Source organism: Malaclemys terrapin, chromosome 18, assembly GCF_027887155.1.
Source record: "Malaclemys terrapin pileata isolate rMalTer1 chromosome 18, rMalTer1.hap1, whole genome shotgun sequence".
Lineage (NCBI taxonomy): Eukaryota > Metazoa > Chordata > Testudines > Emydidae > Malaclemys > Malaclemys terrapin.
The window spans coordinates 16,251,382-16,278,253 of record NC_071522.1 but is presented as its reverse complement, the minus strand read 5'-3'; the positions used below and the strand labels follow the sequence as shown (position 1 = coordinate 16,278,253).

The 26,872-nt window shown below is 45.7% G+C and overlaps 1 protein-coding gene across 6 annotated transcripts in view; it reads left to right on the top strand.

Annotated features, from left to right (window-relative positions):
* The window catches only part of GTF2IRD1 (GTF2I repeat domain containing 1), a 169,867-nt gene that overhangs the window by 142,005 nt on the left and 990 nt on the right, over positions 1 to 26,872 (top strand). For 5 of the 6 annotated variants that reach the window (XM_054008426.1, XM_054008425.1, XM_054008427.1 and 2 more), the window contains 5 exons: positions 10,819 to 10,866; positions 15,797 to 15,874; positions 21,761 to 21,953; positions 25,284 to 25,321; positions 26,245 to 26,381. In XM_054008426.1, the coding sequence (XP_053864401.1) occupies positions 10,819 to 10,866; positions 15,797 to 15,874; positions 21,761 to 21,953; positions 25,284 to 25,321; positions 26,245 to 26,381 (494 nt within the window). The remainder of the gene's footprint in view (positions 1 to 10,818; positions 10,867 to 15,796; positions 15,875 to 21,760; positions 21,954 to 25,283; positions 25,322 to 26,244; positions 26,382 to 26,872) is intronic. The other variant, XM_054008429.1, reaches the window with a different exon arrangement.

Genomic DNA, 26,872 nt, shown 5'->3' with positions numbered 1-26,872 from the left:
CCTGCAGCAACCTTGTGATCAAAGTGTGGGATTTTCAAATGGGCACAAGGTTGGACAGATGGTCCAGTTGTTAGAACAGCAGCCTGGCACTTGGGAGACCTGGATTCAATTCTTTGCTCTGCCCCAGAGTCCTGTGTTACCTTGGCAAGTCGCTTTGCCTCAGTTCCCCATCTGTACAATGGGGGTATTAGCACTGCCCTGCCTACAGGGGTGTGTGAAGATAAATACATTAAAGATTTGGGGGTGCTCAACTACTCTGGTAATGGGTCAAATAAGTATCGTAGATAGACTGGCCTGTCTCTGCTCCCCTTGAGGTCACTGAGAGTTTTACCTGCAGGAGCAAAGTCAGACCAGCTCTTTTGAAAATCTCACCTCCAAAATAGTGAAGTCTTCTACCGCCACTGAGGTAGAGAGACACCGGCTGAGTCTCTATGTCCTGGCTTGTAACTATAGGTCTGCACAAATCTTTTATATGCTACTTAACTCTCAAGTAAGCCATCAAAATAGGGCTTCAGTATCAGCAGTAGGGTTTGGTACCTCAATAGCTACCCTGGAAAGGAATCCCATCTAGCTGGATATAGCCCTATGGGCAGCGCCTCAAAATAAGTATTTAATAACAAACTTTACTTTCAGGTTTTTTAATTTTAATTTTCTGATTGCTTTTCAATCCGCTGATGTTATCTGTTCAGAGAAAAGTCCTTTGGAGGCCTTTTTAGGCTGGAATGATCTTTCAGTATTAAAATAAAAAGAGATGGAAGAGGAGGGGGTTGAAATTCCAGCACTATAAACACTATAAATTGTCTTTCTTTTCTTCTTTCCTGAGGCACAGAGATACAAACAGGCTTAATTCGAGCCTTTGAAAAAAAAATCAAGTGTAAGTAATCTAGCTCAAAAAAAAAAAAAATCTTTCTGTATGTTAATTTTTATATGCTTTGATTGAAAATGCACACCAGCCCCATCTGTCCTATTCCCAAAACTCCCCACCATACTGACAGATTATTTCCCATATTCCAATTAATAAAGTAGGGCAGGCGGTGTTCTTTAATTAAAAAAAACACACATCCAGGCATCCTTTTTTGCAATCCTCCACCAGACTTTGATGTGGCACATTTCCCATTCGAAACTCCTAACAAACAGGGAAACGCACTTGATCTTACATTGACCCGACCATAACATATTTCAGGGACATTTATTTCTATTTCTCCCTTTGCTGTCTGAAGTTCAGACCCAAGTGCTCTATCTTACCCTCCCAGTCCTGGTACCGAACGGGAAGAGTAGCAGAAGGAGGAGGAATCTTTCTTATCTTAACTCCCCCCCCCCCCCCCCCCGATGAATATATATAATAAAATGTTAAAGCTATTACTGATGTAGTCTGAAGGTGGAAAATCAAACAGATCATGTAAATTGTTGTGCAACTTCAAAGCCTTTTTTAAACACTGAGTCTTCATCCCAGCCCGTTGAACTTGTCTTTTCTTTTGCCTTTGTTGTTTTTCCTTTTCTCTTTCACTTGCATGTGCAGTGGCCTCACAAGTATCAGAAGGTAATAACGTGATTACCAGCTAACGCCCTCCGTTAATTTTTTCTTTTGTCTTGTTTCAATGATCACCTCCCCTTTTCCTTGCCAGAATCTCGTATTCTGCCATGTTCTTCAGAGAACACAAATCCTCCAATTATTTCCAGAGTGACAGCATTATCACTGGTCACCCCACAGCAAATATTCTTTCACCTAGGTCCCAGTCTTGCAAGCATTTACACACGTGCTTACCTTCAAATAACCAAGGGGGTAAACTGTGCAAGGGGAGAGGAGCTTGCTAAAGGACAGTGTTGGCCCAAGAATAAATGGGTATGAACTGGTCACGAATAAATTCAGGCTGGAAATTAGAAGAAGGTTTCTAACCATCAGAGGAATGAGGTTCTGCAACTGCCCGCATTAGAAGTAGTGGGGTCATACAACCTAACTAATTTTAAGGAGTTTGATACATTCCTGAATCAGATTGTATAATGGGATTGCTTGCAACACGAGCAGGCTGGATTTGATGAGCCAGGAGATCCTTTTGGGTTGTACACCTCTACCCCAATATAATGCGACCCGATATAACATGAATTCGGATAGAATGCGGTAAAGCAGTGCTCCGGGGGCGGGGCAGGGCTGCGCACTCCGGCGGATCAAAGCAAGTTTGATATAACATGGTTTCACCTATAACGCGGTAAGATTTTTTTGGCTCCCGAGGACAGCGTTATATCAGGGTAGAGGTGTATGTTCATATGTTTAAGAGCAGTTGCATTGACTTCAGCGAGCTGACTCAAACGCTTGAAGTTCAGCATATGTGTTTGTAGGACCGGGACCTTAATTATCTTTCTTTTTCTATTTTAATCAAGCTTTCAAATCAAACAAACAAAAAATGAAGTGTTCATCTGAAATGTTGGAAGTGTCTTTGGCTGGTTTTCTTTCCACCAAAACAAATACTTCCTCCTTTTTATGTTTCTTTGAAATCAGTATTCCTAAAAAGCTGGATACTTGCAGAGTCCATGCTACCTTCTCTGAATAACATGCATTAAATGTTTCCCCTAAATGTAACTTGCCAGTTTGCATTGCTGTAACATTTAACTTTAGAATATTATGTCCATCTGCTCATTCAATGCCTTCTAGCTTATTCTGCTGTCCGTTGTAGATGTTGCTACCTAATCAGCAGGGGTTAGAATGTCCCAGTGGTACATTCCACCATAGTAAGATTATTGATATTATATTGGTTAAGTACTCATGGTGTCCCTGATGCTATGCAAGATAGAGATGAAGTCATGATCCTAAAGGAACTTACAGTCTATGCAGATGTACAATGCAGAAAAAGTATCTACTGTGAAGCTTTGACCTGGTCTCGAAAGGGTCTTCCCTTTTGTGCCTGCAAATAACTGTGAGCACAGAGGAGGGTATGTAGACATCCAGCTACCTGTCTTGTGGGCATAGTCATGTAGCTGGACAGCTGCATATCTGTATGCAGAGTCGAAATTCACTGCCTTTCTGGAGTTTTGATTTGTTAATGAAAGAGTTCAGCAATAAACAAAAGTTTAGCTCAAGGCTTCTCGCCAGGGTTGGCTGCTCTTACAGGCTCCTCCCTCAGAAGTGTTCAGTCCACACCATAGATCCTCTCTCCCTCCAAGAGTCACTCCCAGCTACCTTATATGCAGGTGGACTAGTGAGTCATCTTCCTTGTTCAGTCAGCAGAACCCACATAACACTTTGTCAGCTGGCTGAAGATCCGCTAAGGTTTCAGGCAACACTTCTAGCCTATTATAGGCCCTCACTTGTGCCTGTAAATTCGCATCAGAGGACGAAACCGTGAGGCTGTCTTCTAGATTATGATGGGTGACTTTTTTGTAGCCCCTGGCACGTGAGGATCTTGCTTGAGTTAGTGCAGTGAGGAAAGCTTAATAGGCAGAAAATCACAACCGAGGGGCAAATCAAATTTGTAACTGTTCAGAAACTAAGGGTTAGTGGGCAAGGAATAATTAACATTCTGCACTCGCCTTTCAAATGGACTGGGAGCATTAGCCAGGGAACCATTGCTTCGTTTCCAAGGCTGAACATTAGCTGCTCATGATTAAGTGTCTCAGTCGTAACTTTCATGCTGGAATGGTTTACATGAATTGTTGAATTGGGATTCAGTGCTCAGAGCAGCTAAACCCATTTCCACTGGCATCTATTAGTGCTTCCCTAGTTTATTGAAAGTGGGGATGTTCTGCTCCCCTGATGAGGGGCTGCTGTGAGGTAGGGTATCCATTCACGTCCAAGGTGGGAAAACACTGTTGTATATTTCTCCATATTAGCTCCTGTCTAAACTACCTATGATCCAATGACTGGTTACCTTCAAGTAGGGAGGTTAAGTCTGGTCCCTTGGCCAATTACCTTGACTGATTGTCAGTTGCACAAGTAACTTGGCCCATACCACGTTCATTCCCTTTTTCTTTTTGCTTTCTTGGTAGAATTTGAAAGCTCTAGCCCCTCTTTTTCTCATTGCTCTGCTTACTTGCACTCTAATTCTCAACGTTTTCTCACTGTCACCTCGCTACACGTACTGGGCCAAATGCAGCCCTGGTGTAAGCAGATCGAACTCCCATGGAAACCTCTGGGCCAGACTCAGTGGTGAAGTTAGACAGTGCTACGAGCTGGTCTGAAAGCCACGTAAATTGGGTGTGCAAACCGAGTGCGATGATTCTGCTGAGCAGGGGGAGGGAGGGTGCAGCAGGAATAGCAGGACGGTTCAAGATAAAGATGTGTGGGAGGGACTGCTTAATCTTCCACCTTTTGTTGTTCTCCTAGTGTCTGAGTTCCCATCTGTAAAATGGGGGTGCAGATCCTCCCGTCCACCCACACTTTGTCTTGTCTCGTTACACGGTACGATCGTCGGAGCAGGGACTTGGCTCTTATTTTCTGCATGCACAGCGCCTGGCACCATAAACACAGTGGGGTGCACCGATCTCACCTGGGGCCTCAAAGTGTGGTTGTGATGCCATTAATAAACAACGACCATTAGTAACACTGAGAAGGCTCGAGGAGGGGGTGATCAGTAGCAAATTATATTGGAGCTCATTAAGTGGTGATGTTGGACTGTATAAATAGGAATCTCACAGGTAAGAACGGGGTTAATAATTCCTCTTGATACGACCCCGGGTAAGCCACACTTTGAGCTCTGTCAATTGGGGGCTTGTCAGTATTTGAAAAGAGGGAGTCCAAATAAGCTATCAAGTGTTTAGAGAGAGTATAATTTGTGAAAAGAAGTTATGTGACATAAACCATGTACAGCCTAGAGAAAATATATAAACAAGAAGTATAGGGTCAGTGATCTGAATTCTGTTCTTGGTTACACCGGTGAAAATGTTGGGTAACTTCAGTGCAGTTACTTCAGATTTACACTGGGGTCACGGAGATCAGAATCTGGCCTTGCCCATACAAACGCAATGAGCCATATAGGGCCCAGGAAGCATCGTTCGTAGGGGAGAAGTTGGATGGAAGCCCATTTAGTTCAAATGAGTTAATTTGCTGAGCAACAAAAATGAGTAAAGGTCTAGAAAACATGACCTATAAGGGAAGATATAAAAAATTGGGTTTATTTAATTTGGAGAAGAGGAGACTGAGAGGGAACATAACCATTTTTAAGTACATAAAACGTTGTCACAAAGAGGAGAGAGAGAAAATGTTCTCAAACTCTGAGGATAGGACAAGAAGCAATGAGCTTAAATTGCAGCAAAGGCAGTTTAGGTTGGACATTAGGAAAAACTTCCTAACTGTCAGGGTGGTTAAGCACTGGAATAAATTGCTTAGGGTGGTTGTAGAATCTCCATCATTGGAGATTTTTAAGAGCAGGTTAGACAAACACCTGTCAGGGATGGTCTAGAATATCAGTGGTTCTCAAACTTTTGTACTGGTGGCCCCTTTCACATATCAAGTCTCTGAGTGCAACTCCCCCCACACCCTTATAAATTAAAACACTTTTTTATATATTTAACACCATTATAAATGCTGGAAGCAAAGCGGAGTTTGAGGTGGAGGTTGAAAGCTCCTGACCCCCCCATGTAATAACCTCACGACCCCCTCAGGGGTTCCCAACCCCCAGTTTGAGAACCCCTGAGTGCAGGGGACTGGACTAGATGACCTTTTGAGGTCGCTTCCAGCCCTACGATTCTATGATGTAATGCCACTGTTTACACATTCATGATAGGGGCGGCAGCAACAAGGAGTCATTTAAACTCGTTAATGGAGTAAAACACTAAGTAGTGGTTTGGAATTAAAATGGGACAAAATGAAGGGCCAGAGTGTGAATCCATTATTTACACTGAGGAGTAGCACCTTCCTCCTCCGTGTATAGCACCAGGCAACATAAACACAGATATTAGTAGGGGATAAATTATCTGCATCTGGTTTCTCCATAATCGGCAAAAGTGAACATGGAGTCCCCTGCTTCACGTCAAACTGAGACATTCTGCACAGAAATGTTGTGATTTGCATCGGCTGGTTACAAAGCCCAAGCTGCTTTGAGTGATTGCTCATATCCATTCCAGTCAGGCGTGCCCGCACCGCGTGCAGTCGTTGGAAAGTTTTCCCCTAGCAGCACCCATCAGGTCGGCTGTGGAGCCACCTGGAGTGGCGCCTCCATAGCGCTCTATATATGACCTTGCCGACCCGGCGCCTCCTCAGTTCCTTTTTACCGCCAGTGACAGCCGTTGGAACTGTGGTGTCTTGCTCAGTAAACTCTCCATGTTTCCCTAGCTCTATTTACTTAGTGTTTGTTTTCCTTAGTTAGTTTAGTTAGTTATTAATTAGTATAGTCTTAATAGTTCACTGTCAAGAGTGGGAGGTTCCATTCAAACCTTGCAAGTCCTGCAACAAGCCTATGCCAACGGGTGACCCCCACGACGCTTGCTTAAAGTGTCTGGGGGGAAACTCATCAGGCAGATAAGTGCAGGATTTGCATAGGGTTTCACTCGAGAATGAAGAAGGAGCAGGACTTTAGACTGAAGCAGCTCCTCATGGAGGCGGCACTTAGACTGCAATCAGCATCGGCGCGGCAGGACCCAGCCCCGAGTGCATCGGTGCGTAGTGTCCTGGCAGCGGCGGAGATGGCACCGCGGAAGGACTCTGGAAGAGACCCGCAGCACCGCCGCTCTCCGGTGCGGAAACAGTCGGAGACGACTTGGCACCAGTCCCATTCCCCGGGTCAGAAACAGCACCGGAAACAGGGGAGGAGTGGTTCCCCAACTTCGGGGCCCAACCTCTCGGAACTGGCCAATGGGGCGCGTTCCAGGGAGGAACCCCCAGTGCCGAAAACTTTGGAGCCAGCACCGTTGACTTCGGTCCCGCAAGCCCTCCTTGTTCCCAGTAATGGACGCGACAGCTCTGCGTTGGGGTGCGCGTTTGGGAGATCTGCAAACTCAGGGCCTATGGTCTTGAGACGAGCTCTCTCTTCATGTCAACATCAGGGAGCTCAGGGCAGTACGCCTAGCATGGCCCGGCTGCAAGGCCAGTGCGTGGCAGTGAGGATGGACAACACCACTGCCATGTTTTACATCAACAAGCAGGGTGGAGCCCGTTCCTCCCCGTTGTGTCGAGAAGCCCTCCGGCTGCATAGCACCCTCCATTCACCTGGAAGCGTCCTATCTACCAGGAGTTCAGAACAACCTAGCAGACCACCTTAGCAGGTCCTTCCGCATGCACCTCATTTTCCAAAGGTGGGGGTTTCCTCAGGTCGACCTGTTTGCCAACTGCAGCAACAGGAAGTGCCCGATGTTCTGCTCCTTCCAGAATCACAGCCCAGGCTCGGTCACGGATGTGTTTCTGCTACCCTGAGGAGACGGCCTGTTGTATGACTTTCCCCCGTTCCCTCTAGTGCACAAGGTTCTTCTCAAGGTCCGCAGGGACAGAGTAGAGGTAATCCTGGTGGCCCCGGCATGGCCTCGACAACACTGGTACACCACACTCTTGGAACTGTCAGTGGTTGCCCCAATTGCGTTGCCACTCAACCCCAACCTGATTACTCAGGACCATGGTTGCCTGCTCCACCCAGACCTCAAGGCCCTCCATCTCACGGCTTGGAAGCTTCATGGTTAAACCCCATGGAACTTCTGTGCTCGGAACCTGTATGGGAGGTCCTACTTGGCAGCAGGAAACCATCCGTCAGGGCCACTTATCTAGCTAAGTGGAAAAGGTTCACTTGCTGGTGTGCCCAGCATGACACACTTCCAATACAGGTGCCTATCCCACTCATCCTAGAGTACCTCCTGCACCTAAATCAACAAGGCCTGGCAGCATCGTCCATCAAGGTACACCTCGCTGCTCTCTCGACCTTCCACCCAGGGGGCGTCCGGACATGCCGTATCTGCCAACCCCTGGTGGGACATTTTCTCAAGGGCCTGGAATATCTCCACCCCCAGATTAGACAGCCAGTTCCTGCGTGGGACCTGAACTTGGTCCTCTCCAAACTAATGGGGCCCCTGTTTGAACAGCAAGCGACTTGCTCCCTCCTCTATCTATTGTACAGAGTAGCTCTTCTGGTAGCCATTACCTCAGCACGCAGGGTGTCTGAGTTGAAGGCCCTCACCTCTGACCCACCTTACACGGTCATCCACAAGGATAAGGTGCAACTTAGGCCTCACCCGGCCTTTCTTCCTAAAGTTGTGTCATTTTTTTCACACGAGTTAAGACCTATACCTGCCCGTTTTTCTTTCCTAAGCCTCATGCCAGTAACCGTGAGCAGAGGCTGCACTCCCTGGATGTTCGGCAGGCACCAGCCTTCTACATCAAGCACATGAATTCGTTCAGAAAGTCTAACCAGTTGTTCATAGCGGTGGCGAACTGGATGAAAGGCCTCCCGGTCTCATCGCAAAGAATATCTTCCTGGATCACGTCCTGCATCTGCATGTGCTGCGAGTTAGTCAAAATCCCATCTCTGGCACTTATGGCACACTCCACGAGGGCTCAGGCCTCATCAGCGGCGTTCCTGGCCCAGGTCCCGATACAAGAAATCTGCAGGGCAGCAACTTGGTCCTTGGTGCATACGTTCACCTCTCGTTACGCCATCGTCCAGCACACCAGAGATGATGCAGCTGTCAGCAGAGCAGTGCTCTAATCAGCGATTCCATAACTCCGACCCCACCACCTAGGTAAGGCTTGGGAGTCGCCTAATGGGAATCGATATGAGCAAGCACTCGAAGAAGAAAGAACGGTTAGTCACCTTCTTGTAACTGTTCTTCGAGATGTGTTGCTCATATCCATTCCAAACCTGCCCACCTTCCCCTCTGTCGGAGTAGCCGGCAAGAAGGAACTGAGGACGCGCCGGGTCGGCTGGGTCATATATTGAGCACCATGAAGGTGCCGCTCCCGCTGACCCGACGGGTGCTGCCAGGGGAAAAACCTTTCCGATGACTGTGCACACGGCGCACACACTCCTAGTTGGAATGGACATGAGCAACACATCTCGAAGAACAGTTACGAGAAGGTGAGTAACCGTTCTTTTTCTGTTTGATTTGACTCCACTGAGCTAAATAAGAGTCTGTACTGTAAATGGCTGGGCACAAGATTATAGAGACTTATGCATTCAGTATGAGGAATATAAAAATATTATTGTTTTCTGTTTTATCTCATTTATTTCAGTGCCGGTTCTCTTAAGCTTTTGTTTGAAATGTTTGCTTTTATGAGAACCTAACAGACTATTTGTATCTCCCCTTAGTGAATTCTCTCTCTGTGTGTGTCTCCTCCCGCCTCTCACAATTCTTCAGTGCCCAGAATGCTGGTCTTTCTCTGTAACCGTATTCACGCTGGGTACTTCTCTATCCATCTCCAGTCACCATCACCTCCAGCCTCTGATTACCATAGCTTGATCAGACTTTCCTCATTAGCTTGTTTGCCACGGCACCTCACATTCCTCTCCCCATGGAACTGTCAGCTTTATCATAATGATCTGCTTCATTTTTGTTTGTACCGTAATGCGAATTCTGGTCCTAGCTCTGTTGCTGTTGGTTTTCCCCAGGAAATTCATTCCTTTTTGATATCACTTGTCATTGCATAGATGGTGACTAGAGCCAGCATCTCCTTAGGGGTCCCTTTTTCTCTCTTTTCCTCCCCATTGCTACAGAACTAACACAATTATCCTGTTTACTTTTCATCAGCTTTAGCCGTAGCATTTTCCTCGCTGCAACCTCCACTGCTTTTTCAGTAGTCAATTTCAGGTCTCGCTCTCACCCTGCCACCTAATAAATGCACTGCAGAGCCCCTTTTCTCTAGCAAGGTACAACGTTTGCCCCTTTATCCTGCTCTTTTCTCCCCACTGCAGCCTGGAAGCTGAGTCTGGCAGGAAATCAAAGCTCATGCAGGACTCTAATCTCTCTATTATACTCTTCACAGCACTGGCTAAGAAAGGCAGTTCTCAGAATCTTCCTTTCACCCTTCATCCTTTGCCTGTATAAGTTCCCCCTATGACGTTTATTCTCCTTTTTTTAGCCATATTTACATTTAAGGACTTCGGACATTCTGCTCCCCATACAGGGAGATTTTGGTTTCCTCTGTGTATGTGTTTCACGTGATGTCACATATACTTCAGAAGTGATTATGTGGCATGTTTGCAGGTGATTGAGTGGTTTGCAATATCTCCCCTGAATGCCTGTGGCAGGCTTCCTTGGAATATAAATGAGTCCTTCCATCCTGGCTAAGCTCGGAAAGAGAACGAGCAAATAAGGGTACTGTGCACCCAGTGTATAATTCAGCCCTGTGCAGTTCTCGGCACCATTTCTCACCCAAGACCACAAGCTAAGGTTGAAGACCGTAGCCCTTGGGGTGGCCCTCCACACAGGGTCAGTTTCACTCCATGCATATTCAGTGTAAGGAATATATGTTTAATGTTTAAAGTTAATTGCATCCTGGGTTAGAGGGCTTCTTCCTTCAGTGTATCAAAACAACTGAAACATGTTGAGAAAGGGGTCCTGTAATCAACACAGCCCAAATTCCAACAATGTCTTTAAGACTTTGCTTCATGCAGTTGAGTAGTTCTGTTGAAGTCAGTGGGACTATTCACGTGCTTAAATACTGTGCTGAACTGGGGCCTGGTTTATGCCACCTGATCATGTTTATGAAGTTCTCATAGCAATATTTATCTGCTGATGAGATCTTTCCACCAATGAGGTTAGAGACCAGAGAAGGTTCATATTGTCATTTACAATGCGGTACTGGGATTTGTGCTGTTTTTGAATATTGTGCAAAGGAACTACTGAGAAACAGCACTCATTGCTCTCTCTCTCTCTCTTTCTCTCTCCTTTTAACTTGTGCTGTAGCCCCTAGACGGATAACATCACTGGAAAAAGCTTACGCTGCTTTGAATGGTACGTAGCTCAGTTGATGTATTGTAGATGGTAGCAGACAAGAAATGTATTTGTGTTGTTAATAAGGGATCGAAACTGTGAAAACACCCCAAAGTTGCAGGTGTTTTTTCCCCTCCCTTGCACTGTTTCCCCCATGGCACCAAGAGCTGAACGAATACAAGATGCATTTAACAAATATTTTGTAATTATGATATGCATTTCCAAGCACCAGTTATTGTAGTTTCTAGGTATCAATGCCAGTTCAGCTCTAGGCAAACTGACCTGGCTTATCTATGCTTAGCTCATTGATGTCATCCAAGTGATTAATTATTGAGAAGTCTTATTGTGCAGCTCACACAAATTATGCTAGTACTTATGTACTTAAATAAATGATTGCATATGCTGCGCCATGTCCTCAGCTGGTATAAATTTGGCACAGCTCCATTGACTTAATGTATGTGATAATGGACTACCATAAACAAGAACTTGCATAATTTTTGTGTATTATACAGTAAGGCATTTCTCAATGGGCATCAGTGCAGCTACATTTATTTCCCAAGTGGGAATCTGGCCCCACACATCTACATGTTAATTACATGCTCCTACATATTTCTAATTACACTCAGGAAACATATGTAGAGCGTTTTAAGTTCCATTGGTTTGTTAATTTGGGCCTAATGAAGTTTGCCAGCAGATTCCACTTACCCTGGTGGTATTGTGTTGATAATTGACTCAGTTCACATAGGTATTCTTTGTGTTCTAGACTTTTTTCCCTTCCTTTTTTGGGTGTATTTAGTGCAGGTATAAGGTGCTAAATTAACACCACTTCACGGAAAGTCCTGTTTCTCCACAGACCGATAAAAAGCAACAGGGCAAGCTTCTCCCTCCGCCCCGACCAGAAGGGACCCAGCCATAGGTGTGTGAGAGGAAGTTTATTCTCCCTGCCCAATTCAGTCCTCTGCTGAGCCCACCAAGCAGGATACTCCTTGTGGGGGTGTTCATTTGTAAATAACACAGACATTTGCGCACCAGGAACTGGACCTGAACCGATCAACTCACTTTATGTAGGGCACCAAACAACCATTCGGTGGTACTCACTGCTGACCTGGGTTGAATTCAAGTCAAGTGGAGGTGAAAGGCTCCCTCACATATTACATTATCCTCTCCTGAGCTACTCTATCCAGTCGGCTAAACTAAAACTAAAATTAGACTCTCCATGTCTGCACATGGGCCAAATCAACAAAGCATCATGAAGCTGGATAACTATTTTATTTCAGTGCCTGCCTGTAGATTTGGAATCCTAGCCTTAGGCAGCCACTCGAGGAATGAAATATTTTGGCCACCATCTTTATTTGTTTTATTTTTAAAAAGTCCATTAAAAACAATAGTACAGCGCAGTGCCATGAAGGTTTGTATAACAATGCTTTGCTGTACAGGATCGGTACATCAGAGTGTAATGCTAGTGGTTTTCTTGAGTCAATTATACATCTCTACCCCGATATAACACTAATTCGGATATAACGTGGTAAAGCAGCGCTCCGGGGAGCGGGGGCAGCGCGCTCCGGTGGATCAAAGCAAGTTCGATATTACGCGGTTTCACCTATAATGCGGTAAGATTTTTTGGCTCCCGAGGACAGCGTTCTATCGGGGTAGAGGTGTATTACAATATCAAATACGTAAAAAGCCAAATCAAGTTCTCTCCTGCCCAGTTACACCTACAGAATGAACATTGTGCCCTGAAAAATGTCCGGTTAGAGCCGTCTGCAGACCTGAATGAGAAATAGTGATTGCTTCGAAGCCCAGTACTGGTGACTCTATGTTGTAAAAAGAAACTTTACGAAAAGAAAGCACAGTTTAGTGAAAGCCCTGCATTCTTCTGTACTTCCTCTCTGGCTTCTCTGTTGTGCATGCTCAGTTTGAATTTCCCCGACTTGTGGTAGTCTAGTTTGAGTCACCTGGTACCAACTTAGGAGCCTCTCACCATCACCAAAGCAGCCCCAGGATAGACAACAAGTTCAGATCTTTTTCCTTTGATAGTCACTTGGAAGATTAGCGAAAGGGCAAAAGCTTCAGCATTTTAAATCCAGAGAAATCAAAATGCTGTAAAGTTAGACAACAAAAAACCACTTGGTTTTGATATTTCTTTCTTTGTCTGCTACCATCTATACATCCGTATGCCCAGGAAACAGCATAAATAACAGGAAAGTCACAGAGGGAGTAGAAAGGGATGTGCAGGTGTTACCGTTGATGAGCCTACTACAGCCCTGGCTAAAACACATGCCTACTGTAATTGGAGAGCAAAAGAGAAATTCTTATTTTCTTTCTTGAAATCAGTTCCTTGTGGCCAATTTTTGGCACGTTCCTTTCAAGCTTCTTCATTGTGGTCACTGAATACGAACTGCTGCTTGTCCTCAGGCTTCTTTTAAAACAAACTCCTGCTTTCTGAGTTCAATGTCTGGCATACAGAGCTATTGTCTTCCAATCTCAGCAGCTCAGAGGAGAAGCTTTTATGAGGCTGTGCCCTGAGGCTTCAGGTTACCCGCATGAGGTAGTCAGGAATGAGGATGCTGTATTGCTAACTCTTGAGATTCTGTTGCGAATCTCACGCGATTTTCTGTTTTACTTAAAGCCCCAACTTCTGGAGGCATGAGAATCTCAGCTTTCATTTAAAAAGTACGTTTCTAACCCTCCTGGTTTTAGAGAACACTCAGGTCGCATTTCCAAGGTTAAGTGCATCCTAAAGGTGCAGAAACCGAAGACAAAGAAAAAGAACCAAAAAAATAAAATATAATCTCACGGTTGTTAAGCAAATCTCATGACTTTGGAGGCCTAACTCAGGATTTTTGAATGTCTGGTATTGGCAGTATCGAAGACACCAACTCTGAGGTGGTTGGCAAACAAACTGAGAAAGCCAAGCACACTGGACAATAGTTCTACAAGAACAAAACCCAGGGCTCTGAAGCCGATGCTAAGCTAAAGCAACTCAGGCCCTGATTCAATAAAGCACTTCAACATGTGCTGAAATGCTTTCCTGAAGTGAGGCTGCGAGCATATTGCTGCTGAAGTTAAACAAACAGCAGTGATCAAATAAACTGTCAATATCTGTGCACCATGGCTGTGTAGTCAGATGAATATGTACATGTGCAGGACACAATATGCTTTCCTTTCAATACTGTGTTTTTGTTTTGTTTTTTTCCTACCAGAGTATTCAGTCTTTCAGACACTAACAGGAAGCTGACTCTCCTCGCTTAAATATTAAGGCAATTCCCAATCTTAATTGATAACTAGGAAGAATCTGTTTCACAAAGATATTATTGGAGGGAGATAACAGGGAACAGGGTCTTCTGATATTGTTCCCTTCCATGCAGCCCCACATTCAGCTGGATTAGCCAGAAAGGGCTGCTCGAGAAGAGTACTTCAAAGGAGCTTCATTCCCGGACCCTGAAAATGCCATTTCTGTGGGCCAGGGAAATGAAGGGTTGAGCAAACTCTGCCCACTCTTTGTAACAGCCAGCCGTTGGGCTGCTCCTATACCTCGGGATCAGCCCAGAATGTATTCTAGTCCTGTTTGCAAGTGTACTGTTTCTCTTTGGATATCACTGAAAGCCCCTGTCCCAACTTATCAACCCTAGACAAACACAGCCTTGTGCAAAGTACCATAACAAAAAACATATTTTACAATCCAGTAATGAGGCTAAAATGTGTATTAAATCTTACCTCAGCCAGAACAACAGGACTCTTGGGGAGAGGGAATATGAAGATGGCCCTGTGGCCACTCCTGTGCTAACACAGTGTCTATATTACTGTTTTTGAAATAACCCCCCCTTCCTACTTCAGCTCCCTGGACCACTTGGCTCTATCACATGCACAGATCACCATATCCTACCCTGAACTGTTAACCATGTTAGAAACAGAAAGGATGGTTCATACATCAGCAGGCTTTGTGTGTGTGGAAATGTATGTGCCACTGAACCATGTTCATCTAGCCTTGTGATCCCCAGCCGTCCTCCCCTCAGATTCTGCACTTGTCGAGACAGCAAATGTCTTCCAGGAGTAATTTAACTGTGGACAGATAGAGAAGTTAATTTCAAGAAGATGACTCTCTATTAGGAATACTGGACTATGCTTTCCACTAGGTAGCCAGCAAGTAAGCAGCTGAAGTAAATGACTATGTAATCTTAAAAGATACCCAGCCCAGTTCATTGATCATCTGGGTTTTATAAATGCAAGAACTATCTTCTGATTTTGGGGGCGGAGGGGAGAGAGAGAGTGTTTGTGTGAAACTATTCACTGTTTGTTTGAATATAGAGAGGAATGGAAAAGACCGCTGATTTATCACCAGGACCTGTAAGTCTCAGGGCTGGGAAAGCATTGCAGAGATCACATTCTGGATTCAATTGTGTTTCTCTGAACCTCCCTAAGGATGCTGAATAGCAGCAAAGTCTAAATAAGTGACTCTGTCAATAAAATGAAAGAATAAAGAAAAATGAAGTTTGGCATGATGAGGATAATTGAAAAAGGTTAGAAAGGCCAGGCTGATCATCTGATGTATTTATAAAACAACCCTGTACTTAAGAGCCTGGTTATCAAAGTGCGCGCTCACTCTTTTATATCCCTTGTGGGAGTACTTGGGACTCTAAGGGCCTGCATCTCCATTGCTTTGCTTACTGTGTTGTCATTTACAGCCTTGCAAAGTGGATGTGAAATGCTATTGTTCCTGTAAGTGCGTGGCAAATGCAGATTTGACAGCGTTTTACACCCACTCCGCACAGGTATGAAAGAGAACACAAGGTGCAAGGCAAGGAACAGTGCAGTTTGAAATCTGTTACGTCTGGGATGTAGCAGCTGTGTGGCAGTGAAATTACATGTTCTCTGGACCTTTCTTTGTTATCGATTATGCTGGCGGGGGGAACTAAGTGGGCTACTTGATCCCTGTATGCTCTCTTTGCAGACGAGGACGATGCAAACAGGCTTGGAGAAAAGGTGATTCTCCGAGAGCAAGTGAAAGAGCTTTTCAATGAAAAATACGGTGAGTTGCCTCTTTGCCGTTTCTTACTGAGAGCAGCTAGAGTTTAAAATTAATTAGGCTGAAGTTCTCTATTTATGGACCGAGCACATGGCAGCTTGCTGGGGTACAGGTTTCTTCTCACTGCCCCATGTTTCAGCTCAGCTCTAGAGACATTCCTCATCTCACCAGTGACTGACAGCTGGGACTGTTTTCAGAGTAGCAGCCATGTTAGTCTGTATCCGCAAAAAGAACAGGAGTACTTGTGGGGGACTGTGACCTTCTTGCCTACATCTCAGTCTTTAAGGGGTGGGGAGAAATATGTCCAGGCAATAGAACTTCTTTAGTTTTGCATCAGCCGCTGATGCATTTTTAAGACGTGACAAGCTGGAATAAACAGTGGGGTGCCCAGCAAATGCACCTGTCTCCTAACTCCTGGGAGCATGACATGCACCCCACCTCTGCTGCCCTTTGCTGCACAGCAAGGCTCAATCACGATGTGCCAAAACTCCAGACCCAAGGTACATTTTGGGAAAACGCACGTGGACCAGTGGCAGAGAAGTAGGCCAAGGAGCTGACGGAAGATGGTATTTGAACATACGGTTTGCAGACAGTCTGTGTCCCATAATCCATGTACTTCCACCTCAATCCCTTGCAAACATGCAGTAGGAATAAACAAAAAACCCAAACCCTGCAGCTTTCTGTACAACATTCAGCAGTGGAATTGTCTCAGAGCGGGGATGTAGTACAGTTACTGGCGCATAACCGTGAATAGCTATTCCCCCCCCCCCTGTGGTGCTGGGTGTCTGATTTGCATAACCACTCTACAGTTATTTCTCAAACATCATGCAAGGCCCTGTACGCTGTATTGAGTGTCAACTCTTAGCCCATCGAGGGCAGGGATTTACCGAATCGCGCTATGGTGATTTCTCAACTCCCATGCTGTGATCAAGCAAACAGACCTACTCTGGCTGTCTGCTATGACCTGCCTGCTCTGATAGCTTGAAAATGCTCAGTCCTGGAGCCTATTTGCCAGCAACAAAAATGCTGCTTCGACCTCCTGTTCTGGAGCCGAACATCCCCCGCCTCCCTTCCACCCCCCATCCCCCAAGAGAGAAACAAAAATAACAGCGGTAATGCCAAGAAAGTGAGAGTGCCAAGCAGTAGAAAGGGCAAGGGCTAATCGCCCGAAACACATTTCCCTCTTTTGATGTTCTCGTTCCTGCCCTACAGACCAGGAAAGCCAGAACTATCCAGTGTTTGGGTTTACATGGGGAATACCCCGGCTCCTCCCTTCCCATTTGGTTTTGACGTTCAGTGTAAACAAAAATTCAGTCCAGATGTTCAGAGAAGAAATCTGCAGATCCATACGAGGGGGCCAAAAGGGCCTTCAAGTTTGATAGAACAATGTGTCTCGCAGCAGTCGAACGGCCCATGTAGTTGGATTGTTTCATTTAAAATTTCAGTAGGACGTGTGTCACAGCCCTGATCGTGCTCCCCCTGGTGGGCACTTACCAGGCTGCTGTGTTTGGGCCAATATGTTTTTGAGCACCCCTTTGTCACTGGATAAGCTTCAGACACAAACTCTGGTTCCTGCCTCTCTGGTATACCCCCTAGGGACAGACTCTCTGATACCCCTTCTGGAAGAGGGACCCTGTGACCTAGCTGTGACCCCCCAGGACAAGCGCTGACCCCCAGATCTCCAGTCTTGTGAGCATTCTGGTTGATTGTTTATCCCTCCAGGGACACATACTAATTGAAAAAACAACGAGGAGTCCTTGTGGCACCTTAGAGACTAACAAATTTATTTGGGCATAAACTTTCGTGGGCTAAAACCCACTTTGTTTTTGCTGATACAGACTAATACGGCTACCACTCTGAAACCTGTCTCAATAGTTGAAGCAAACAGGCATGGGCTTGGCAAAGGGCTTACTAAAAAAACAATCACCGTTCCAAGAGAGATACAGATCTAAAACCTGTAATTCCATGCCTGAGTTTCCTCACCACTCTTCAGTGTTCCTTGGGATTTGGTCAGTCCCTCTCCTGGACTACACTCCTCTACCCTATGCTTCTTTCCTATTCTGGTCAGTGAAAGAAAGGTGCTGCCTCCAACTTAGCAGGCCTGCTCCTTTTATAACTTCCTGTCTCCTTTTCCATGTGACCCTCTGGTCAGCTGCAACCCCTCACCCCCTCCCTCACCCCCCCAGGGGATCTGTTGCTTAATCACTACCCTTCTGGAGCCAAGACTTGAAAAACTGGTTTGCCCTGGGTGGTAGTCAGCTCTTTGTCCAAGAGTGCTTCCATTTGAATAGGACATTATCAAGGTTTAACGACCCTGCATTGTTAGCCCCCTGTCACCACCCCTTGAAGTTAGAGATGGCACAGAAGGCACACAGCTTACAGTTCAAATGGAGTTTGTAGTTTGACATAGGTACATACAGAGAGAGTTCATAGCATCACGTAGAATCCATAAATTGCACGTAGACAGATTCCTTGGTCATCACAATGTGACAAACTGACAGTGCAGTTTATGATTAACGCCATAAGAATGGGCTAAGGTCATGTGCTCAGGCCTCAAAGGTATTTAGGTTCCTAAATTCAGGAACCTAAATACCTCTGAGGATCTGGGCCACACATCCTAGTTTCCAAGTCTCCCCTCCTACCTGGTGATTGCCTTTATGGCCAACTTAAATATAGCACAACATAAACCTCCGCCTGAGTTTGGCTGGCTCCAAACGGTCCCTCTAGCACCTCCACTGTACTAGATGGCTTGTTTTCTTGAACTTAACAAAATACTCCCCCCACACCCCTTATCCCCCTTTGTATCCTGGTTAATGCTGATTGGATCCACCTGCCAGCATGACTCAGCCGTAATTACCCTGACTATGAAGGCTGGATGTTAGCACCCGTGTCTAGGGTGACTCAGCGGAAGAGCCCTGTATTTCTGTACAGAGCCTTAGAGTTATACTTAGTAATAACCATGGCCTGGGCTAACACGTTCCTTGGCTTTCAGACTGTTTTATCTTCTGTAAATATGTAGAAGTGACTTGACTTTCAGTGGGGCTCGTGATCCTAAACCTGTTAGAAACTTCTGATACTTGCTTCCCCTTTGTCCGTTAGCCTCAATATGTATTCAGTTCAGGATGTGGTTATTAGAAGTAATTATAATACTTTAATCTTGTTATATTTAGTCCTTTTGCATGAAACAACAAGTATTGCAGTGTAACCGATGTGGGCACAAAGCAGTTTGGAAAAGCCACGTTGCCTTGTGCCGTGCTCCACGGTAGCTATCACTCTGCAGGATCCACAGATGGACTCGGCCAGCGGAGCTAATGACCGCGTCTGCTTTAGGTGTCGGGTTCCTGAATGTAATGGTTACGCACTCAAGTGACCCAGTTGTATAGGTCGTTCGCCGGATGCGGAATTGTAGCTTGGCCAATGGTATGACGGCAGCGTGCTTCATCTGCCACTCTGCAAACTGCTCAGTGTCAAGCTCAGAAGCTGTTCTAATCCCAGCAAGGAATAAAGAAGCTGTGCAGATGTTCCATGTAGAGGAAAATATTAGGTTACTGAGTCAGTCTGTTGGTTTCCAGCAGGAAGAACCAGCTATTGAACAACAGCTGCATAGAAGGGTTGGGGGTGGGGTGGGGGGGGGAAGTGATCCTTACTGAGTCATGGGAGGGAGAGGGAGCATAGAGGTTCATGTTACAAATGCTCCAGCCGCCTATGAAAAAGAGAATGCAAGGGGGACTCTTCTCTCATTGCAATGGCTGTGGGTGATCCCCACCATTCCACTCCCTCCTCTCTCTCATGCACACACAGTCTGTCTGTTGCTGGAGAAGTTCCAGATGTAAAACTAACACTTCTTTGCTGAATAAGTATTGTTCCACTGCATAGTTGGGGTGCTGGAACTATTTTTATAGTGGGGGGTGCTAAGAGCCATTGAACCAAACAATCAACCCTGTATATAAGGGAAACCACTTCAAGCCAGGGGGTGCAGTAGCATCCCAATTTCCAGGACCTATGCTGTATAGTTATTGCTCCTCGTCCATTTATGTAATGTGCTTATTGCATGAGTTAGATTGAGAGACAGAGGGCTTGACTCTGCTCAGCCGAATAAAGTGTAGATCCAGGAGTAACTCCACAAGAGTCAGTGGGAATATGCTGGTGTACCACTGTTGTATGTGGGATCAGAATCAGGGCCAGAGAGTCCAAATTCCAGTTTTGCTTTGTATTATCCAGTTCCAGCCACAAAACGGTGCATAGCCCCAGATTACCAGATTATTCCATAGCTGTCCACTCTGGTGTTTTACATCTTCCTCTGACGCATCCGGGACAAAACTCCCTACTAGATGGACGTTGGCTCTGAGCCGGTGTAACTGAGTCCCTTCAATACAGGAGCTAGTGCATTCCCTGAACAAGCCATACCCAACAGCAAATGTCCAGTGGGACTTGGAACAGTTGGTTAAGATGATCTTCATGAAAAGAAAACAAAACTTTAACCTGCAGCGCTTGCATCGTCAAAGTATAGCCTTGGGGTTTTTAAACACCCAGTGCTCCCCTGGGACCTCTTCGTGTCTCTGGAGATGGAGAAGGTATAAGAGGGATTATCAGTAAATGCTGATGAGGTGGCATATATTGCAACTGTGGGCTGTCACTTTTCACATAACTTGATCAGGACCAGAACACCTTACCCACATTCTTTGAGGGTGTGGGCATCCCTGGTGCATCAGGTTATGTTATAACTGTGAGTATTTAGATGATACCTACAGATACAGATATGGGATGTGTATGTAAATGCTTTATTACATGTATTTCATAATAGCCCCAACTGTGCCTAATAACAAGATTGCTTAACAGGGACCATGGAAACTGACAATAAATAGGACAGACAGACATGAAGCAATTTCATCATCTCGTAAGGAATTAGTATCCCTTACTAAGGCTGGGTTAGTGAAAAGAAAAGAGGGGTTGTAACTTAATCTGATAGAGCCAATAAATGTTCTTTTTCTCTCCTTGCAAGAAGTTTGAGTGTGGATATTCAGAAGTATGACTTCTCCAGGAGCTCATTTAAAGCAATATCCCAGTAATGTTGAAATCCCATAGTGAAGCCAATCTTCTTGACTTCCAAAACTCTAGGCACTACCATTATAATGTGCCTCTGACTCTTAAACCTGCAATTGATTGGTTTGGCCAGTGAGCCCTAAAAAAAGGCCCTGGGTGTATTTTCCTTGTGTGAATTCCTGACTTCTAGGGAAGAAGCTGAGACATCGGTACGCTTGCAAAGATTTGATTTTTATCAGTAAATGTTGATTTCATTACACACAGAAGAAAAAATATTTCCATCAATAATAATCAAAATGTACAGATAAGCAAAGTAAGAAAAAGGCTGCTTGAGAACTTATTTGAGTTTGATTGAAGGATATTTATTTTGTATATTTTGACATGTGATATTGACAATTGGTGTTTTAATGGTTATAAAGCTTTAACCTTTTGAATCTCAGTATTTACTGTCATTAAAGATTTGTTGTCTGATACCCACCATAATTTCAAACAGCTGAACATCTAAATCAATAAAAATCTTTAAAATGCTTAAAAACAAACATTTCTATTATCCATCAAATTATGAAAAATAAAAATCGAATTCTGCCAATCCTAGACATTGGAAAGCTTTCAAAGTTCCCCCAGGGGATGTCTTTTCCTTCCTTGAATAGCAAATCCATTCTCTTCAGTAAGTGGTTTGGTATTTACACTTTGAAAACAGTTTATTAAGCAAAATATGAAATGTCTAGGAAAATTGCACTGAGTACAGTGAGAATCCATAATTTTGCTTTTGAAATACTCCCTCAGGGTTCAAAGGCCTCCACTTACTGTTCACTTGTCACATTGGCCTCTATTCTGCTGTTGCAGGAGAGGCTTTGGGATTGAACCGGCCAGTCTTGGTGCCATACAAATTGATCAGGGATAGTCCTGATGCTGTTGAAGTTACTGGTCTGCCAGATGATATCCCTTTTAGAAACCCCAACACCTATGACATCCACCGGCTGGAGAAGATCCTGAAAGCACGAGAGCACATCCGGATGGTGATTATAAACCAACTCCAGTAAGTCTCAATAGCTCCTGTACTTCCGGGGTCTTTTCTAAACATGTAAGTCCAGAATCCCCATCTGGCGTAAATTGGCATAGTTCCATGGGTTGCAATGAAGCTGCAACAGTTTACACTGGCTGAGGATCTGGTCCATAGTATCTTCTGGTTTACATTTGTAAGACTGTTCAGGTCTCTCAGCTACGTGAGGAATCCTGCCAGGCTATGGAATGGTTGGGGTCCAATTCATCTTCTTAGGAAACAAGATAAGGCAGCGTGTCCTCGTCTCTAGCAAACAACTGGCTAAATTTCAGGGGAGCGATACCAATTAACACGATGATCTGGCCCAATGAACGGACTGCTGATGTTTTCATTAGGCAGTTGATCACATTGTAATGTATAAAGAACACTGTTAATGAAAAGCTTTGTTAGGGTGATATGGCCCCTCTGCACTGAGCTAGAGGGACACTTCCGAGGGGTAGTCAGGGTTGTGAGGCCTCTCGCCACCACCTGCCCTTAGTGTGAGCCTGCCTGGGGTCAGCTCCCTGAAACTACCAGCCTCTGACAGCACAGGCCTCGCCCTCTCTGGTTAGCAATAGGCACACGCCAACCCCTGAGTCCTCTGAGCATCCCTCTGGAGTGTTCAACCCCATTCCCCTGAACTCTCTCAGAACTCTGATTCGCTACTCCTAAAGGAAGAGCACACACCGGCTTCTCAGGATCACCCTCTACTTAACACGCAGTGCTTAGTTATACAGAAAGTGATAACCAGAATAAGTTGACGAGTAAAGAACAGAGATACAAATGATAGAGAGTGAGACTATTGGAAACAAGTGGTTACATATAAAACAAAATCATAACCTGTTTTCTAGAGCCTTGACTTACCTATCAAGGCATTCCACTGTCTCTTAGAAGACAGCTTGCCTCACGTCTTTTCCCCAGTGTTTTCAACCAGTCTGGCTGAGATCCCATCTCAGAAGACCAAGCCCGCTGGTGGGTTATCCGGACAGACTGAAGGAATTCCTGGGGTTCAGCTGCATCTCGGATAGAGTTTCAAAAGCTCATTGTCTTACTCCAGAACAGGATAAATCCTGCTGGTTTTGTTTTTGTCTCCAGTCCCCTCTTACCTATTGATTAGCATTTTGCCCAGATGGTAAATGGGCATCCATTATGAACCATACAATACTCAATTTGCATATGACCAGCCAGAGTGAGATACACATCTCTTTCCCCCCTGCTTGCCTGGAGTATGTGGACCATCCTTTGGTAACCTACCTTAACTCACAAACCTACAGAACCTAATTTTTACTATATACTGTATCTAACTGCTCACATATTTCCCATACATACATCTCTCAATGATTATGATGACCAATGTAACTCAGGATTTCATGAGAGATGTTATATGACCCCTTTGGGTGAACCCAGGGGATCCCTGTGCCCCTGCCATTTGGAATCAAGAGGTCTTGGATCACAGAAAGAAGATGAGGGTTATATTTTGTTCGTGTCCTTGTAGCTAAAGATTGACCGAAGCACTGAAAATACTTTGGGCTGGTCCATTTAGAATCAGCTGGTATTGTCTCGGCAAGTCTCAGATTTGCAGCCCTACCATATATCTAAAACTCAAAAGAACAGTGTGCCAAGGTTGCAATTTTACTCGGAGTAGTTAGTGGATTCTTATTCTGATCAACCATTTGATGTACAATCTCTGCTAAATGTACCATAGGTTGAGCCCCACTGGTCTACATAATTACGAATCCTGGAAGAATTTTGGAGCCTGTTTCTAATATGTCTCTTACCTGCTAATTTCCTTTCTTGAACCCTTCAAGCCCAACGTTCTTGCAGTGAACTTTGCTTTGTCTTTGTGGTGCTTGGGAGGCATGCCAAACCTTGGACTCAGACCTCAGACGTTTCTGACTGTCTCTGGTTCTGGAGTGGTTTCAGGTTGGATGTGTAGAGTACTAAGTTCTCTCTTTAATATTGTATTGAACAGGTGAGGTGTGTAAACAGACATTTGTGTATCTCCTCTTCTGGTTGCCCTGGTTTCACCCATGGAGGTTCTCCTCCCTTAGGGAGCTGGGTGGGAAAGATGATCTATTCCTCCTCTCTTTCATTGCTGGATTTGTGGGTGGATGATCCAAAGAGGATTGATCCTGGGTAGTCTGGGAGTCTGAGTTAAGTATTTTGGTCTGTGTTGGCCTTCTGGGTTTTTTCTGTGGCAACCTGTAGCTCCAGTTGTCTAAGGAGGAATCCGAATGGGCTTCCAAATGTTTCCTTTTTGCCTGGTGTTTTTCACAGAGGCTGAGAAGAGTCTTTCTTGGGGTGGATGCTGTTGTCAGAATGTCAGATACTCCGGGCGCTGTTGGGGAACTCCTTTCAGAGAGGAGTCCTCTGAGATGCAGCTGCTGCTGGTACCTGTGTGGGGTGGGGAAGGACTCTGGGGTGGAGGTTGGACTGTGTTCTGCTTATCTCCCCTGAGAAGCCTGGTGCCACCCTAGAGCTATGTGGGGGGACCTGATGCCCGTGGGGCTGAATACATGAGAGTGGACGGTGGCTGCATGGAAAGGCTGCTGAAGGATCTGGTTTCTGCCAGTTCATTGTTGAAGGCTCCTGGCCAGCTGCAAGCTGTATCCACACACTGTTAGCAGTGGGTCTGAAGTCCTGCTGGTACCAAGAGCGCCATCCTGTACAGTGCGTTTTGCAGTCCGACGTCTCGCCTACCTGCTGTTCCAAAGGGGAAGGGGAGGGATTCAGAGTCTGCGGTCTGTTCAGCACACTTGGCCAGGACCTTACCCATATGCCAGGAGGGCGCACGCCCCAGGAATACTGCCTGGGGAGCCAGCCTTCTCTCGTGGACTCGGCTCCTTCATCCCGATGCTGCTTGCAAAAATGGCAGGCATCTGCTCCAGTGCAGGGCTGGACGGAGCATGACCAGGAAATACACTCTCTGGCCTTGAACTTTGACCTCTTCTCCTTATCCCCTCTGGTGGCCACTGGGAAGATAAGTGCCCAAGGGGTTGCTGTGGGATCCCGGAGCCCAACAAGGAGCAAAGCAAAGAATTTCTTAGATGTCCAGATGAGCAATTTTCAGGTCATTTTCCTAAGGCTAATAATGCTCTGTGCAGAGGACTCGGTTTGCTGTGTGCTCCACCCTAGATGGGGAGCATTCTGGGCTGGCTGCCAGAGGAGACAGTCCCGTGCCCTAGTACAGTCTCAAAGGTCTGGTCTGCCTCCAAACACACGAGACAGAGGAAACCTCACTAGGAGATGGTTAGATCTGTAAGGGATAAAGAACATCTGTGCCCTAACCGTTCACAATCGCTAATCTCCACCTTGTTTCTTACACAGACCGTTTGCTGAAATCTGCACTGAGGCCAAACAAACAGGTAAGCTCCATGCGAAAGCTCTCCTTCCAGTGGCACAAACTGCAAAGCAAAACATACAGATTGTGGCACAAAAATACACAGGAGACCAGACTCCAGGGTTTAAAAGGAAATAGAGCAGGCTAGTTAGGTTGATGTTTGTCGTCTTAATCCTCTCCATCTCCTCCTCCAGCTGGGGCCTGAGACAAAGTCTGGGGTTTATCCAGGAAGGAAAACTCGCAGGTTTGGCTTCTCTTCAGCAGTTTTCCTGAGGCTGTATATGAAAGGGAAACGGGCTGTAGTTTTAGACTTAAGATTTTCAGTCGCCGAGGGGATTTGAATGCCCTTCTCATTAATTTTAATGGCTGTTGCTGAATAAATCCCTCAAGATGGCTTTGAAAATCTGAGCCCTAGTAGTTTTTTTACTATGCAAAGATGAAATCACGTACTGTGCTTGAGAGGAGCCCGTGCTCTCAATCCAAGTCCTACTGGACGCGGCTCCATTTCACTAAAGTCACCGACGCGACTGGCACGCGTTAGCTTCCAGGTTGGCAGTCTCAAAGCAGGAAGGCGATGGATCAGAGGGGCACAGTGACCTAAATGACCTCTAATGCCCTAAGAAGTATCCTGTGAATAGAGAACTCAAGTCTGACCATGACAAGGTGAAGCAGCAGCCTGGAAAGGGTGACAAGTCCGTGCCTATCACAGGGTTGAGCAGGATATATAAGAACGAGGAAGCTAGGCCCAGGGGGCAGAGGGAAAGGGTGTGTTCTCTTTTTCCTGGCTGGTGGAGGCAAGGGAAAAGCCTCTGGAGATGTCTTTTGTGTGAAACCAGTATGCCCTACGCCCTGGGCCTTGAAAGGGACTGGGTGTGGTGTTTGCTTCCATTCCTAAGCTAGAGAAACAGCCATTCAGATAACCCATTTCTTTCCCATCCTCCCCTTCAGAAAAAGACAACAGTGTTCCCAAACGAAAGCGGAAGAGGATCTCTGAAGGGAACTTGATATCATCCTCATCGTCCTCTTCCTCTTCTTCCTCTTCCAATATGGAGTCCACATCATCAACAAATCAGATCTCACTTGTGGTAAAGCCTTCTAAACGTCAACCAAGTTACTGCATCTCTGTCTAGCTCAGGGTTCTTCCCCTACCACCCTTCATCTCTTTCCTTCGCTGGCCCTAGAATGCTATAAACCCCTAACTTAGAATGACGACACCCAGTCTCGTAAAGAAGGGGAACGCTCGCTTTTGAACCGCTGTCCCTCTGTTGCCTCTGGGAAGAGCTGGCTCATAAGCAGAGCAGAGAGGCCACTCGGCATCTCCCCTGCACCAGTTCAGCATGCTCTGCAGGGCTGCCATGGGCTGGCCTCTGCCAGTGTCAATCAGTGAAGCCTTCTCCGCGATATACCAATGCTGCCGAGGGGAAGGTAGTGGTGGCCAGGGCAGGAATGACTTAGTGTCCTGCCCTGAGAGGCGAACACACCACCGAGAGCAGCCATTCCAATGCCTGACCCGCCTCGCAACCGCATGGAGCTTTCTTTTGGCATTGGTGGTGACTCAATCCTGCAAGGTGCAGAG